General features: G+C 46.4%; 1 protein-coding gene across 2 annotated transcripts; it reads left to right on the forward strand.

The window, feature by feature from the left end:
- The first annotated feature begins 6,871 nt into the window (after positions 1–6,871).
- On the forward strand, positions 6,872–12,669 carry CREG1 (cellular repressor of E1A stimulated genes 1). Of its 2 annotated transcripts, XM_014269856.3 has the most exons (4): positions 6,875–7,244; positions 9,165–9,284; positions 10,574–10,758; positions 11,146–12,669. In XM_014269856.3, coding segments are annotated over exons 1-4 (633 nt in total). In that variant the 5' UTR covers positions 6,875–6,917; the 3' UTR covers positions 11,147–12,669. The 2 variants fall into 2 exon arrangements, with proteins under 2 accessions (XP_005491045.2, XP_014125331.2); XM_005490988.4 differs by lacking the exon at positions 11,146–12,669 and having other exon boundaries at positions 6,872–7,244; positions 10,574–10,759.
- Positions 12,670–12,899: the final 230 nt, after the last annotated feature.

The following is a 12,899-nucleotide window of genomic DNA, read 5'->3' on the forward strand; positions in this document are numbered from 1 at the left end:
ATCGCAGCGTTGTAAACCGGACATCTCTTTTAGCAACTGTTTGCATGTGCTCCTTCTCAAAGAATTTCAGTCCCCACCTCTCGAGAGCAGGGTGGTGCAGAGGAATTTGGAAACGCTCCCTTTGTCTTCTGCTGGCCTCCTCGCCCTGAGTGCAGCTGCAAAGTGACACAATGTCATATCGTCATTTTGGCACGGTACCTCGGGGGCAGAGGAGAGCTAAAGCATGTTTTCTAGAAGGGATGCATGCTTCTCCCTTGCAGTGTTTCACAAGTCCCTGCTGGCTGTGGCTGAAAACGCTCCAGCAAGGATTTAAATGTGAGCATCATGATACCCCAGCTCCCTGTTACTGAGAGTGGTTCTCCCAGTGCAGTTAACTGTTGCTGTCCTGCACGCTGCAGGACTCCTGTGGAATTTGCAGATTTAAATTGTGATCCAATTATCTCCCAGATTCAATATACAATAGTCACTCTGTCCTTAGCCAAAAGAATGATAGGCTGAGTTGTTACAATCTGAAGATTGGGCAAGAGGACTAATTAATCTTCTGTTGTTGAAACACTGGATTAGATGGATTAGATGAAACCCCTCTGCTGTAAGCAACCACAAGATGCTCTGACTGTAGATATAAGAAACTAAAATCTCAAATAAATACAAAAATGGAACTACCACTTGTTTGGAAATCCTATTGATTTCTTCAAGTCCTGACAATGGTACATTAGGACAGGGAATAGAAACTGAACTGAGAAACAGGGTTGAGGCAGAGAGGGCAGGATTCTTGTACTGCCCATGCTTTGCCTGCAGTGGGACAGCAGGAGGATTTCAAGCTGAGGGATTTCACTGGACATGGGTCACAAGTGTTGTTTTCTAGATATCTGCCATGTAACACACCGTCAGTGACACCTCCCATAACTGTTTCCTGCTGCTCAGGGGCTCTTTCAGTATTTTCTTTCTGCTTTCAGGGGCTCTGCTGTGCAGAGGAAACCATTTGCTTAGGTGTACAGAAAAGGAAACTGCTAGGGAGAGGCAGTATCACTTCACCCATATTAGTAAAGCAAAAGCTGTTGCAGCTGCCCCACCACAATTCTTCACTCCATTTATTGCTGCCTCCAAGTATCTTGCCACAAAGCAAACCTTTTCTGCCTGCTGGATTCCCAAATGCCGTTGCTCTGGGCATAGTATGCAGTACTCTGAGCATTTTAATAATTTTGTCTGTACTTCTGACACTTTTTCATGCTAAATCTCCCTTCCTGAAGGAGCAAGGGGTGAATGCACAGAAATATGGTGTCTGTTTTTCTCCAGACAGGAAGACATGAGGTGTGGATTTGTTTTCCTCTCTCTTGTTTCTGGACTGAAAACCACTAGAAAATTTGAACAAACAACTCACATGCTTTAGCTGCAAGACCTCTGAAACAAACTTATTAAGGGAGATTCTACAGAGAAACTGGGTGTTGCACATGATGTGCATTTGCAAGTATTTGGAGGTATCTTCCAGTATGACTCTTTGCATCCTTCTGTATATCCCTGCTTACAAACCTGGGATGTAGCAGTGTCTATGAGACTAACTTGGTCTTATACCCAAAAAAAAGTTCCACATCTGTTCTGCTCTGCAGCAAAGAAAAAAAAAAAAAAAAAAAAAAAGTAATCACTAGTGCCATTAAAACAGTAAAACAGGCTCTGGGGGGAAATTTCATTTGACTGAGAAAATGCTGCAGTTGTGCAGTTGTGGCCCCCTGGATTTTTCAGCTTCCTGTCTCATTCTTTTCAAGACATGTGAGGCCAACACAGCAGGTTTGCTTCAGAAGAAATGACTGGCACTCCTGCTACAGGCAGCACGTGGGGGAGAGGTGCAAGGAACTCCTTCATCCTGGCATTCCTTCCAAACAGGTGGTGTAAGGGGTTCTGCCATGCTTGGAAACACCATGGGCAACATTTGCTGGCTTCTTGCCTTATTAAGGATGGAGAGTGGAGCCTCTGCAGGGTGCTCAGAGGGAGCAACAAAAAGGATGTGCAGAGACATGGCTATGCTTTATTCAAAAATCAGTTAGTTAAAAGTGCATTGGAGGGCATCTGAAATTTTGTGTCTGGCATTTGTGTCCGTGCAGTTATCTCATTTGGGTGTGTCTGCCTAGCTGCCAAATCTGGCAAGGTAGGTTTGTCAGGGTGGTGGGAGAGCAAAGGGTGGAGGGAGCTGTGGGTTCCTGCAGGACAGATTGCAATTCTGTGCTTTGTTAAGACATTTGTTGAGGGGTTTAGTAGAGCTCACCTGTCAGTGCCAGTATCTGAGGTCGTTCTGTCCACCTCTCTGCCTGGCCTTGGCTGCTGTTACCCACATCCTTTCCTGGAATTCACACCACTAACCAGCAGCTGTTTCTATATTGGGCTTTTGACCTCCTGAAAATGGGGTTTCAACCCTTTCTGTTCCCACTCAAGCAGCTCAATTCTCAACTGAAAAATAAAAAAAAAGAGGAGGGATAAGGTAACCACCAAAGAAACAACATTTGCATTTCAAAGATCAATCAGCTCGAAAAGCCAACATCCTGTTTTGGGTTGCCTTTACACATCAGGTCTATCACTTGGCAGCCCGACAGGAAGCGAACGTGAGCAGCGTTTTTCTATGGGAAACTCGCTTTTCGAGCCCACCCTGTGCTGAGCGCGCCCCGAGCTGCCGGCGCTGAAACAACGCCGCGGCCGCTGAGCCTCGCCCTCTGCTTCGGGGGCTCCTCAGCAGGAAATGAACTGCGCTGGAACGCTCCCTACCACTGACATTGCTGTGCTCGGGTCTGCAGCTGCAGGGAAGCGCTGCTGAGAGCACAGACACACGGACACACACACACGTGTGCCAGGCTCTCTGCACCCCTGGGAACTGATGTCACTGGGAAAGTCCCGGTACCAAAGGGAGTTCAATGCAAGGATGTGGTTATAAAGTGGCTCTCACTAAGCTGAATTGGAATGTGAGTGTCTTTTTCGTGCTGGCCACCTAAAAAAAGTAGGTGGTAGAGAATAACTGAAAAATTGATCAACTTGACACGTTCCTGACTGTCAGCTGGTGCCCGAGTGCTAACATCGTGGTTCAGACTAACCAGGCTTCTTAATTAGGGCTTCCTAATTGCCAGTTCTGGAAAAGCCTTCCTAAAAGCCTGTCCCTCAGCAGAGTAAAGTTAAAAAGTGGTGCATGGCACAAGGAGAATTTCACCTTGTAATGATGAGATCACAGTGAGGTGGATCACCCTGAGCCCACCAGGGGCTGGGGGGTGGTGTTCAGATAACTGGTGTCATCTCTTGCAGCACCTGAATGTTTTTAGAGAGCTCTTCTTTCTCCTGATCTGCTTGGCTTCAGAGAACAAACTGAGCTGGGGTGTTAAGAGGCATGGCTGCATCCCACTGTACTCATATAGTGATGGGACAAATATCAGCATGAGCCACTGACAGCTTGCTTCCAGACTGAACAATTCCTCTATGGTTACTAGTTTTAGTACTCCAGGCTTATATAAACCAACAAAACCAATCAGAACATGGCTGCTGACACAATTCTGGGTGTCTGTGCTGGTTTTGATGTTCTCAGGCCAGTCCTACTGCCCATCTCTCAGTGTCCCAGAAAGCAGCACCACAAGCAGTGGCCCTCACCAGCAGCTTCTTCAGCATGCAGCCCCAGCTCTGACTGAACAGGATTGTCTGACTGAAAATGGACCAATATTTCTGTCCCTAACAGGTTGTGCTCAAAGGAAGCTTGCCTTGCCACTGCCAGTGTGGTGAATATTAAAAAAATAAAAGGACTTTTGGCTGAGCACCAGGCCAGCACTGTAATAACTTTACCTATCTTCTAAAAAATACACCAAAGAAAGAGTCACAAGCTGAATTCCCAAGCAAGGTAATTCAGGAAGTTTGAGGGTGAGAACAAATAAATGTCTTATTTGTCTGTGCTCTGTGCCACCTGTAGCAGCAGCAGGGCTGACACCTCCTCAGGAGAGAATCCAACCAACATTTTTAGAAACAATTTGCATGGTGGGTCTCATGTGGCACCAAGCACTGGCACTTCAAAGCACTGAGCACTTCAGCTTTTGCCAGAGCTGACTCACAGGTCAGTCTCCTCTGTCACAGGCAAGTGACTTTAGAGTGACTTTAATCACCCTGGCTGGCATTTGGACGGGAGAGCCGCCCTGGCTGGGGAATCGAGGGCTGCACCCAGGGAGCCTGCACAGCCCCGAGGGTTATCTGGGCACAGAAAGGTTCCTGTGCATGGACAGACTGCCTGACCAAGACAGGGAGCCTGGAGCAGAGCACAGCCAGGCTGTGTCTGAGCACAAACCGTGCCCAGCCCATGCAGCAACCAGAGAGAGCTGGCTGGGGAAAAGCAGCTCTGAAGAGGGCAGACAAAACATGACACAAGGCAGGATGGAAACCTTGCCCACTTTCTGACTAAAATACATCTCCTCCAGGGACACAGCCTGAAGCCCATCACATATAAAACACACTGAAATTAAGATCATTCCATGAACTCGACCTTGGAGGAAGGATATCTCCATTTATGGTGAGATATTGCTGTCTATTCACTGGCTTTTAAATGCAGTGAGGCACATGATTTGGAAAGGAGAACTAGTAATGCCTACCAATACTTTCTTGACCCTGTTATGCAAGGATGCTGTGAGCCCCTAGACAATATTGCAGCACAACAGAGAGAATCCTTCTCCTTTCTCTGAGATCTAACTGAGGAAGTGAGAGAGCCTAGTGGCTGCACATCAGGGGTTTAGAGCATCCTTTTTTTCTTTTTTTTTCCCTATGAAAATTTCAGTTTGTCCTGAGCATCTCCAGGAGAAGGCAGCAGCAGGAGGCTCCATGTATCTTTGAGAGGAGCAGAGATCTCTAACCATGGAGGACAGCAGGGATCTCTAACCATGCTCTGCAGGCAAGGAGAATACTGGAGGAAAAATTATTTTGTTCTGCCTGTACAGGACAGCAGATAAACAGCAGGGAATGGATGGGTGGTGTATTTTCCTGGCTGAGTTCAGCCCAACAGGATGATCCATCTGGGCTGCTATAAGCTGTGGGTGCTGTGGGGCACCTGGGGCACATGGTGGTCACAGAGCAAGTTAATTTGGTTTTCTCAGTGCTACACTGCTGTTTACATAGTGTGGACATACTTGGATCCAGGTGGAAATACAAAAACCCACCATCTTTTAGGACCACTTGAATCAAGTCTCAGTATTACCCCAGTTTAAAGCATCTCTTTATACAAACCTTTATAAGGTTACTGAGCACAAGGTGACGGATAAAATAAGCTAAGTGTTTATTTGGGTAAGTGATGCTTGGAAGAGCCTTCATTGGAAGGTGGAATGGTGATGGCAAAACCAAGTCTTGCAGAGGCAAGGGCTCTGACATACACCCTACAGTGTGCAAGAAGTAAAACCTTAGTTCTGCCCAGTGGCAAACCATTCTGTGGGCTTTGGGGCCCAAAACAGATAGTCCTTGCTGTGATATATCCCTGTGATTAAAGGATAAGGTTTTCCCAAGGGAAGGCTGGGCCTCCAACACCTGTGGTGGCACAGAAACAGCCTTTGAGGCTGATTTAGCAGTGGGCAGGGATAGTGGGACCTTTGGTGCCACCCCTTGGATTGCAGAATGACAGAATCATCATGGTTGGGAACTTCAGGATCCCCGAGCCCACCTGTTAACCCAGCGCCCCGTGCTCACCATTAAAGCATGTCCTCAAGCGCCATCTCCACGCGGGTTTTGGACACTTGCAGGATGGGACAGACTTCCCCAGGCACACAAAGCAGGGGCGATGCCGGGGGCCGGCTGCTGCCATGGCCTGTTCCGTGTCACTCTGACCCCGCAGGAGGTGTCGGAGCGGGGGGCCTGGCTCGGCACAGGCGGGAGCCGCCAGGGCATCTCCGTGACATCCTCCAGGACACAGCAGGGACATCCCAGGACATCTCCGGGAACCGCGTCCCGCCAGCGGCCCCCGCAGGCCAGCGGGAGCGCTGCCGCCACCTTCCCTTCTTCCCGCGCCGGTGCTCCAGGAAACGGGATTGTGAGGGGATTCTGTGGGACGGGGCCAGCGCGGTGAGGTCCGAGCAGGCCAACAGTGGCACCCTGGCCTGGAGCAGGAACAGCGTGGGCAGCAGGAGCAGGGCAGGGATTGTCCCTCTGTACTCGAACGCTCTGTCCAGTTCCGGGCTCTCACTTCGGAAAAGGCCTTGAGGGGCTGGAGCGAGTCAGGGGAAGGGTGTGGAGCGCCAGTGCTGTGAGCTCAGGGAGCTGGGGGTGTTGAGTCTGGAGAAAAGGAGGCTCAGGGGGCACCTCACTGCTCTACAGCCACCCGAAAGCACGGTGTGCCCAGGGGGACTTTGGTCTCTGCTCCCAGGAAACGAGGGACACGATGGGAGCACACGGCCTCAAGCTGTGCCGAGGAGGTTCAGGCTGGACATTCAGAGGAATTTCTTCACAGAAACGGAAATTATTCATTGGGATGGGCTGCTCACTGGAGGTTCCCAGGGAAGGGCTGGCGGTGTCAGTCGGTGCCGTGCTCCGGGGCACTCGGCAGTGCTGGGTCGCAGCTCGGACTCGGCAATTTTGGGGTCTTTTCCATCAATTCGGTGATGCAGAGCTGGGCTCCCATTGGCTGCCGGGCCGCCGATGACTCCACCCCCTCCCGGGCCGCGCGCTCACGGTTGTTTACATCGCCTGCGCTCATTGCCCCGCCTCCAGCGGCTCTCATTGGCTGAGGACAGCGGACCTCGCAAGTCTATTGGCTGACAGCGAGGGTGGTGGCTCTTCACTCCCGATGTTGTAGCTCATTGGCTCGAGCAGGTGGGCAGCTCTGCTCCCATTGGTGAGACAAGGCGAGGCTCCGCCCCTCCCGGCCGGTGGGCAGGCGGTAAAGGCGGGCCCGGCAGTCGAGGCCCGGCGCCGTGCGGGGTGGGATGTCCCGGTGCGCGGCTGTGCGGGGAGCGATGTCCGCGTCTTCAGCCATGGTGCAGCTGCTGCTCTTCCTGTGCGCCGCATCGGGGCTGCTGCTGGCGGCCGTGGCGGCCATCCCGCCGCCCGAGGAGGCGGCGCGCATGGCGCGCTACGTCCTGCACAGCTGCGACTGGGGCGCGCTGGCCACGCTGTCGGCGCAGGAGGGGCTGCGCGGCCGCCCCTTCGCCAACATCTTCTCCCTCAGCGACGGCCCGCCCGGGCCCTGCGGCGGCAGCGGCGTGCCCTACCTGTACCTGACCGACATGGAGATCTCCGTGCAGGACCTGGAGGTGAGCGGGGCCTGGGGTGCGGAGTGACTCCGGGGAGGACGCTCGGGAAGCAGCCGGGTCAGTCAGGCCGGTGCTCAGCAGCAGGCGGTGATTGCAAGGCGGTGTGGCAGCGCTGGTTCGCGGAGCTGCGGAATTACTGGGGCTGGGAGGGGCCTCTGGAGATCCTTCGGGGTCACCTCGAGCAGATGACACGGGAACGTGTCCAGGTAGGGCCCTCAGAGAGGGGGACACCGCCACCTCCATGTGCAGCTGTTCCAGAGCCGTGCCACCCTCAGCGTAAAATCTTTCCTCATCTGTGTTTTAGTTTATGGCTCTTCCATGGACGTCACCCCGTTTGTCAGCCCTGGGGACAATTACTAGCCCTTGAGCAGTGCTGTCTGTGGTGACAGTTGGAAGGCTCCTGAGAAGTTCCTGCTGATTGTGGTCTTGCGAAAGAAAGGGCAGCAGCTTGCAGGAGCACTGAGGAAAGAAATGAGGCACCATGGAATATCTGAACAGAGGAAATTTCACACACAGCAAAGTCAAAAGGACTGGAACTTGTCAGTGTGGGACCTAAGCACAGAGCTTGCTGAAGGAATAGTTATTCAATCTCTGGAGCATACCGTAAAGGGAAGCACACATGGAAAGGCAGCTTTGGCATGCTGAGACTCTGAGTGTGTAATTGGCCTTGTCCCAGAACTGTTGTGGCCAAGAGTTTGCTAAAAACCTAGTGAAATAGCAGTCATGCCTCCTTTAATGGATTTGTTTGTTTTAGTAACTTATGACATTAGTAAACACAAAATAATGGTAATTTTTCAGACTGCTTTATCATTTTTTGTTTGTTCCCTGTCAGGTTTTAGTTTGTTACCTTAAAATAGTTGCATTATGTCTGAGTAGTGTAGAGAGTCTAATTCATTTTGCGTGATACCTTTCTTTCAATCCCAGATACAGCTATTTGCTTTCAGAATAACATAAAACCCACGAGTATAAACTAGTAATGAATATTTCCTTCAGAAAGCTCCTCAACAGGTCCTTATTTTGCTGCTTCAGGGCAGAAACTCTTGACACGTGATAGTCACAGGCGAGGAGAAGGTGCCGAGTCATCATGAGTCAGCTTTTTGGGAGTTGAGCAACTTCCTCTCTCTCAAGTGGCTGCTTCTGTTTCACGAGGTCACCTGTGCTCTCCGTAGTTTTCAAGTGACTGTGGAGGGTTTCTCTTGGACATGAGCTCTTCTAATGAACCTCCTCAAAGCAGGGGAACTTCTCTTACTGGGAAATAATGACCCTTAGTACATGGCATTCTGCAATCCTGTTTGGCACCAGTGCTTTTCAAGCCATGGTCACCAAATTAGTTTTTAGAAAAACAATCAGTTATGGGTTCTTTAATCCTTCAAGTTAGGTGTTTCATTTAAATGCTCAATTTTTAAAAAATCTTATTTCTAAAATTAACTTTAAATGCCAAAAGAGCTGCTTGGAAGAGCCAGGAGGCTGTTATGAAGAGATGTTTTTGTTATAAGTAATTTTACCAACAGTTGTGAAGCTGAGTTGGTTGCCTTCTCAGAAACACTTTGCCCTTCCATCTGATGAAATTCACTGTATGTCCTTGTCTTCTGTACAGTCCTTTGTATCTGCAAATTGTAATATATCATCATTTGCACGTGAAATAGGTGGGCTGAATTCATTAAGGAGTCTTGTTCTGTGATGTTTGCATTTTATGTTAACAAGCTTCAGCACACCTCTGAACTGGGCTTTATTTCAGATTCAGGGCTCACCCAAGGAGCCTTTCAGATGTAGTTAGAGCAGAGCTGTCACCACCTTTTCCTTTCTGCCAGTATTATTGAGCTGAATAAAATACCAAGAGCTGTAAATGTGGTGGGTATGACATTTTTTTCACATAAGAAAAGTAAGCATAAACCTCTTATCTTGCTTCTTGCATTTCAGGTGAATTCAAATGCCTCCTTGACTGTGTCTTTGGCACAGACTCCTTACTGCAGGAAGCACAAATATGATCCCCAGAACCCCCTCTGTGCCCACATCATCTTCGTTGGGAGCATTGTAAAGGTGAGCAGCTGAAAGCTGGCACTGGGCAGGGCTGGGTGCATCAAATACAGATTTGTTTAGTGGAGGGAGAGGAGAAAGGTGAGAAATTCTGTGCAGAAGCATAAGCTGAGCTGTTCTGTGCTGTGATACCCAAAGGCCAGCTCACAGTTTGTGGTAGGAAAAAAAAAGTTAACGCTTGATTTTTGCAGGAGCTCTCTTGACATGCCTTTAGCAAGGAATTTGGGGAGAGAGAGTAATGCAGGGAATCTCCCTCATTGCTGTCATGTGTTCCAAAATTAAGTCTGAGGCCATTATTTTGGAAAAACCTTCATATTTCATTTACATCTCTCTTGCTCAGTTAAATTCTTTGGTTCCAGCAGTGTGCTGGGCCTGCTTCTGAAACTGTTCAAGTAAATACTAACCTGAGCTACAAAGTTGCAGATATTATAGACAAAAAGTGTGCATTGTGTGATTTGGTGGCATTGCTGCCAGGGCAGTGTTCTCTTGTGCACCAGTACTTTGGAGTCTTGTAGGAGGACTTGAGAACTGCATGTGTTAGTCATTGAAGATCCTAATCCTGTTATTGGGTAATGGTTGAGGATGAGAACTACTCATCACTACTCTCTTACTTGATAGTCTCATTCTTATTTGGTGTTTTCACAGCTCTGATATTTGCACATTGCACTCAGCAGTCTTGTAGTTGCTTTCCTGAGTTTCTCATTAATAATGGAGTTGATTTTATTTTGGTGGTTTTTCTTATTCTATACCCAGAGCTCTAAATGGTTGATTTCACCCTTTAAACATCTGCATGTTGTATATTAAGTGCCACCACACTTTTCAGCTTCCCTTCTCTGTAGATTCTGTTATACCATCCCATTTGTGTGTTTGCAGATGTCTGAGCACAGTTGTATCTGTTTCTGTCAGTTTGAATGAGCAGGTGCAGAGGAGGTGAAATTACACCTAAGACATCACATTGTAATAATTCACCTACCATCCATACTTCTCTGTTTTGTGGCTTGTTTAACAATCAATTAATCATCAATTCTTATGTTGATGAAATACTCTCTTGCTCATGCTAACTCTAAAAGCAGCATTTTGATTTAATCTTGAATCCACTACTTTGTAAGTGTTGTCTGTCTCACACAGTTGCACAGCACACTGAGGATGAGCAGCCTCAGCCACAGTAATGAGCCCCCTGGGACAAGACATGGCTGGACTCAAAAAACACACTGCAGTCAGCAGAGGTTTTTTAGCTAAAACTCATCTTTACATGACTATCTTATTGTAACATTTTCCTGGCTTTTGTTTAGGTGAATGATTCAGAAGCAGACATAGCCAAAAAAGCATTATTCACTCGCCACCCTGAAATGGAGAGTTGGCCCAAGGATCACAATTGGTTCTTTGCCAAATTCAACATCACCAATATTTGGGTCCTGGACTACTTTGGTGGATTGAAAATTGTGACACCAGAGGAGTACTACAGTGTCAAGCCTTAGTAAGTACTGAAGTTCTTCATGGCTAACTCTCAGTATATTTCACACCTGTAAACTTCTTGTTGGTAACAGGGAGGAGTGACTCCTGTAGAATTGGCACAGTCACTGTCCTCTGTTTGAATTAATTGCAAGACTGATGATGTTTTGGTCTAATAATTAATAGTAGTGAGACTCTTCAGCACTTCTGAAGCTATATTAATGGGATTGCAGCAATATTGCTGATACTTCCAAAAGAAAATTGCTGTTGAATCTGTCCTTATGATTTTGAAGTATAGAGAAATTGTCTTCTATTGTCTACATAAAACCAAGTCTTCCAAACTTTCAAATATATTTTAGCACAGTCAACATGAGTTCTGCATTCATTTCACTCTTATTCTTACTCCTTGTAGGTGGAAGATCCTTGGTGATGCTGATATGGAAATGAATGGCTTTGGCTGTTTCGTGAAAGATTTATTTTTTCTATGTAGTGTAGAGCTGAATTAATAATATAATAAATCAAACACCTTGCATTGTTAATGAGCATGTATTACTCTTATGAAGCAGATTTAACTTCTCACTAACTTGATTCATGTCACAATGAAAAACCTTTGTGCATAAGCAATAACTAAATTGTACCCACTGGATGTCAATTTGGAAAGGTGTCTGACAGTGTGCATTCAGAAATGTTGTATTTACTGGAATCTAAAGGATTAGTCCAGTTCTTAAGTGCCTTATTTAAATAATGTTTCTGAGCACTTTCCAATATTATTTTCTTTTTAGTACCAGTTTAGTTTAGAATTTTATGGCGAAGTTCTGCAGGATGGCTCAGCTGATGGAATGGAAAGCATTGTCTGTATTACAGTGACAAAGGATGTGCTGAGTTTCCAAATCCTGTTAAGAGTTCTCTGCACATTGATAAACTCACTTTTTTGAGCCATTTTTCTGTTTTATTGAATGTGCTGTAGAATACAGTTGTGTTCATGCCAGCTGTACTTATACCTCAGGATGAGTTCTTGGTAATTGCTCAGCTGATTATGTGCCCTGACTCTGTAATAGAAGCAGATCTGTAGTACCTAAATTCAGTGAGAATGTTGAGAAGGATAAATGTTTTCTGATATACTCACCTTTGTTAATCTGATTAAATGGCAGTTCATCAGCTTTTGCCTCCCTCCACAGCAGAACTTAGCAGATTTTGGGGTCTGGAAGCCTTAGACAGCAATTTTGGATTAGTAACTCAGAAGTGAAAAAGACACAATACTGTTTGACACAAATGATGCATGATTTCTAGAGAATGAAAATTAATGAAAGGTGTGCTTAAATTAATTCTGTGTTAACTAAGTTACACCCAACCACAAAAAAAACCCACCTTTTTAACATCCTCTCCAATCTGTTGTGCACTGAGTTCACCAGCATTAAAAAGTATTTATGAACAAACAAGTTGATTTTACAGTGAGCAAATATTACCTAGTTGACCTAGAGTAAAGAATTTAGACTCCTTAGAGGAGGTTAATATATAGGACAGTGGGATTTGTCATGTAAGATCCCTACATCTTAATGTTGTTGTTATATCACTCCTTTTCTTTTACTTGGATGATTTGTGAAAGTATTTTTTATGTAACTTATTAAGAATTCTTTCTTCATAAGGGGAAGGAAGCTATTGGTACTGTTCAACTATTTTAAAACTAATTTAGGATTAAAAAAACTTACAATATAGAAACATTAATGTTGAATAGGTAACACTGATATTTAATGTGAAATGGAAAAAAAACCACTTATATAAGGTATGACAGTTGTGGAAACTCAACTGAATCTCTGTCATGGACTCAATACTTTCTGTGAGGACACCTGAATGCATTGTGTGTAACCCTGTAATTTCTGATGTGTGAGACTGATGTTGCTGGGCTTTTGTTAAAATTAAAATATTTTTTTGACAAGTGGTGTCAAGCATTATTTATTGCATGTCCAAGAATTAGTCTCTCTCTCCTCTTTCATAACAGCACTCTCTTTTCAGTGTTCTTGTTTTACTGTTTCTTTGATATCTTTCATTCTTGCTAGAATTAATGAGAAAATGTTCCTACTTACGCCTGCCTTCCCCTCCTTGGGTTAAGTCTGTGTCTTTGTACTTCACATGCTTTCCTGCATCCAATGCTCTGAAATTAAAAAT

This window comes from Zonotrichia albicollis, chromosome 2, assembly GCF_047830755.1.
Source record: "Zonotrichia albicollis isolate bZonAlb1 chromosome 2, bZonAlb1.hap1, whole genome shotgun sequence".
Classification (NCBI taxonomy): Eukaryota; Metazoa; Chordata; class Aves; order Passeriformes; family Passerellidae; genus Zonotrichia; species Zonotrichia albicollis.

Coding starts and splice junctions, on each gene's coding strand:
- CREG1 (XM_005490988.4), top strand. CDS start 6,918: ATGTCCCGGTGCGCGGCTGTGCGGGGAGCGATGTCCGCGTCTTCAGCC. Junction 7,245..9,164: donor TCTCCGTGCAGGACCTGGAG/GTGAGCGGGGCC, acceptor CTTGCATTTCAG/GTGAATTCAAATGCCTCCTT. Junction 9,285..10,573: donor TCGTTGGGAGCATTGTAAAG/GTGAGCAGCTGA, acceptor GCTTTTGTTTAG/GTGAATGATTCAGAAGCAGA.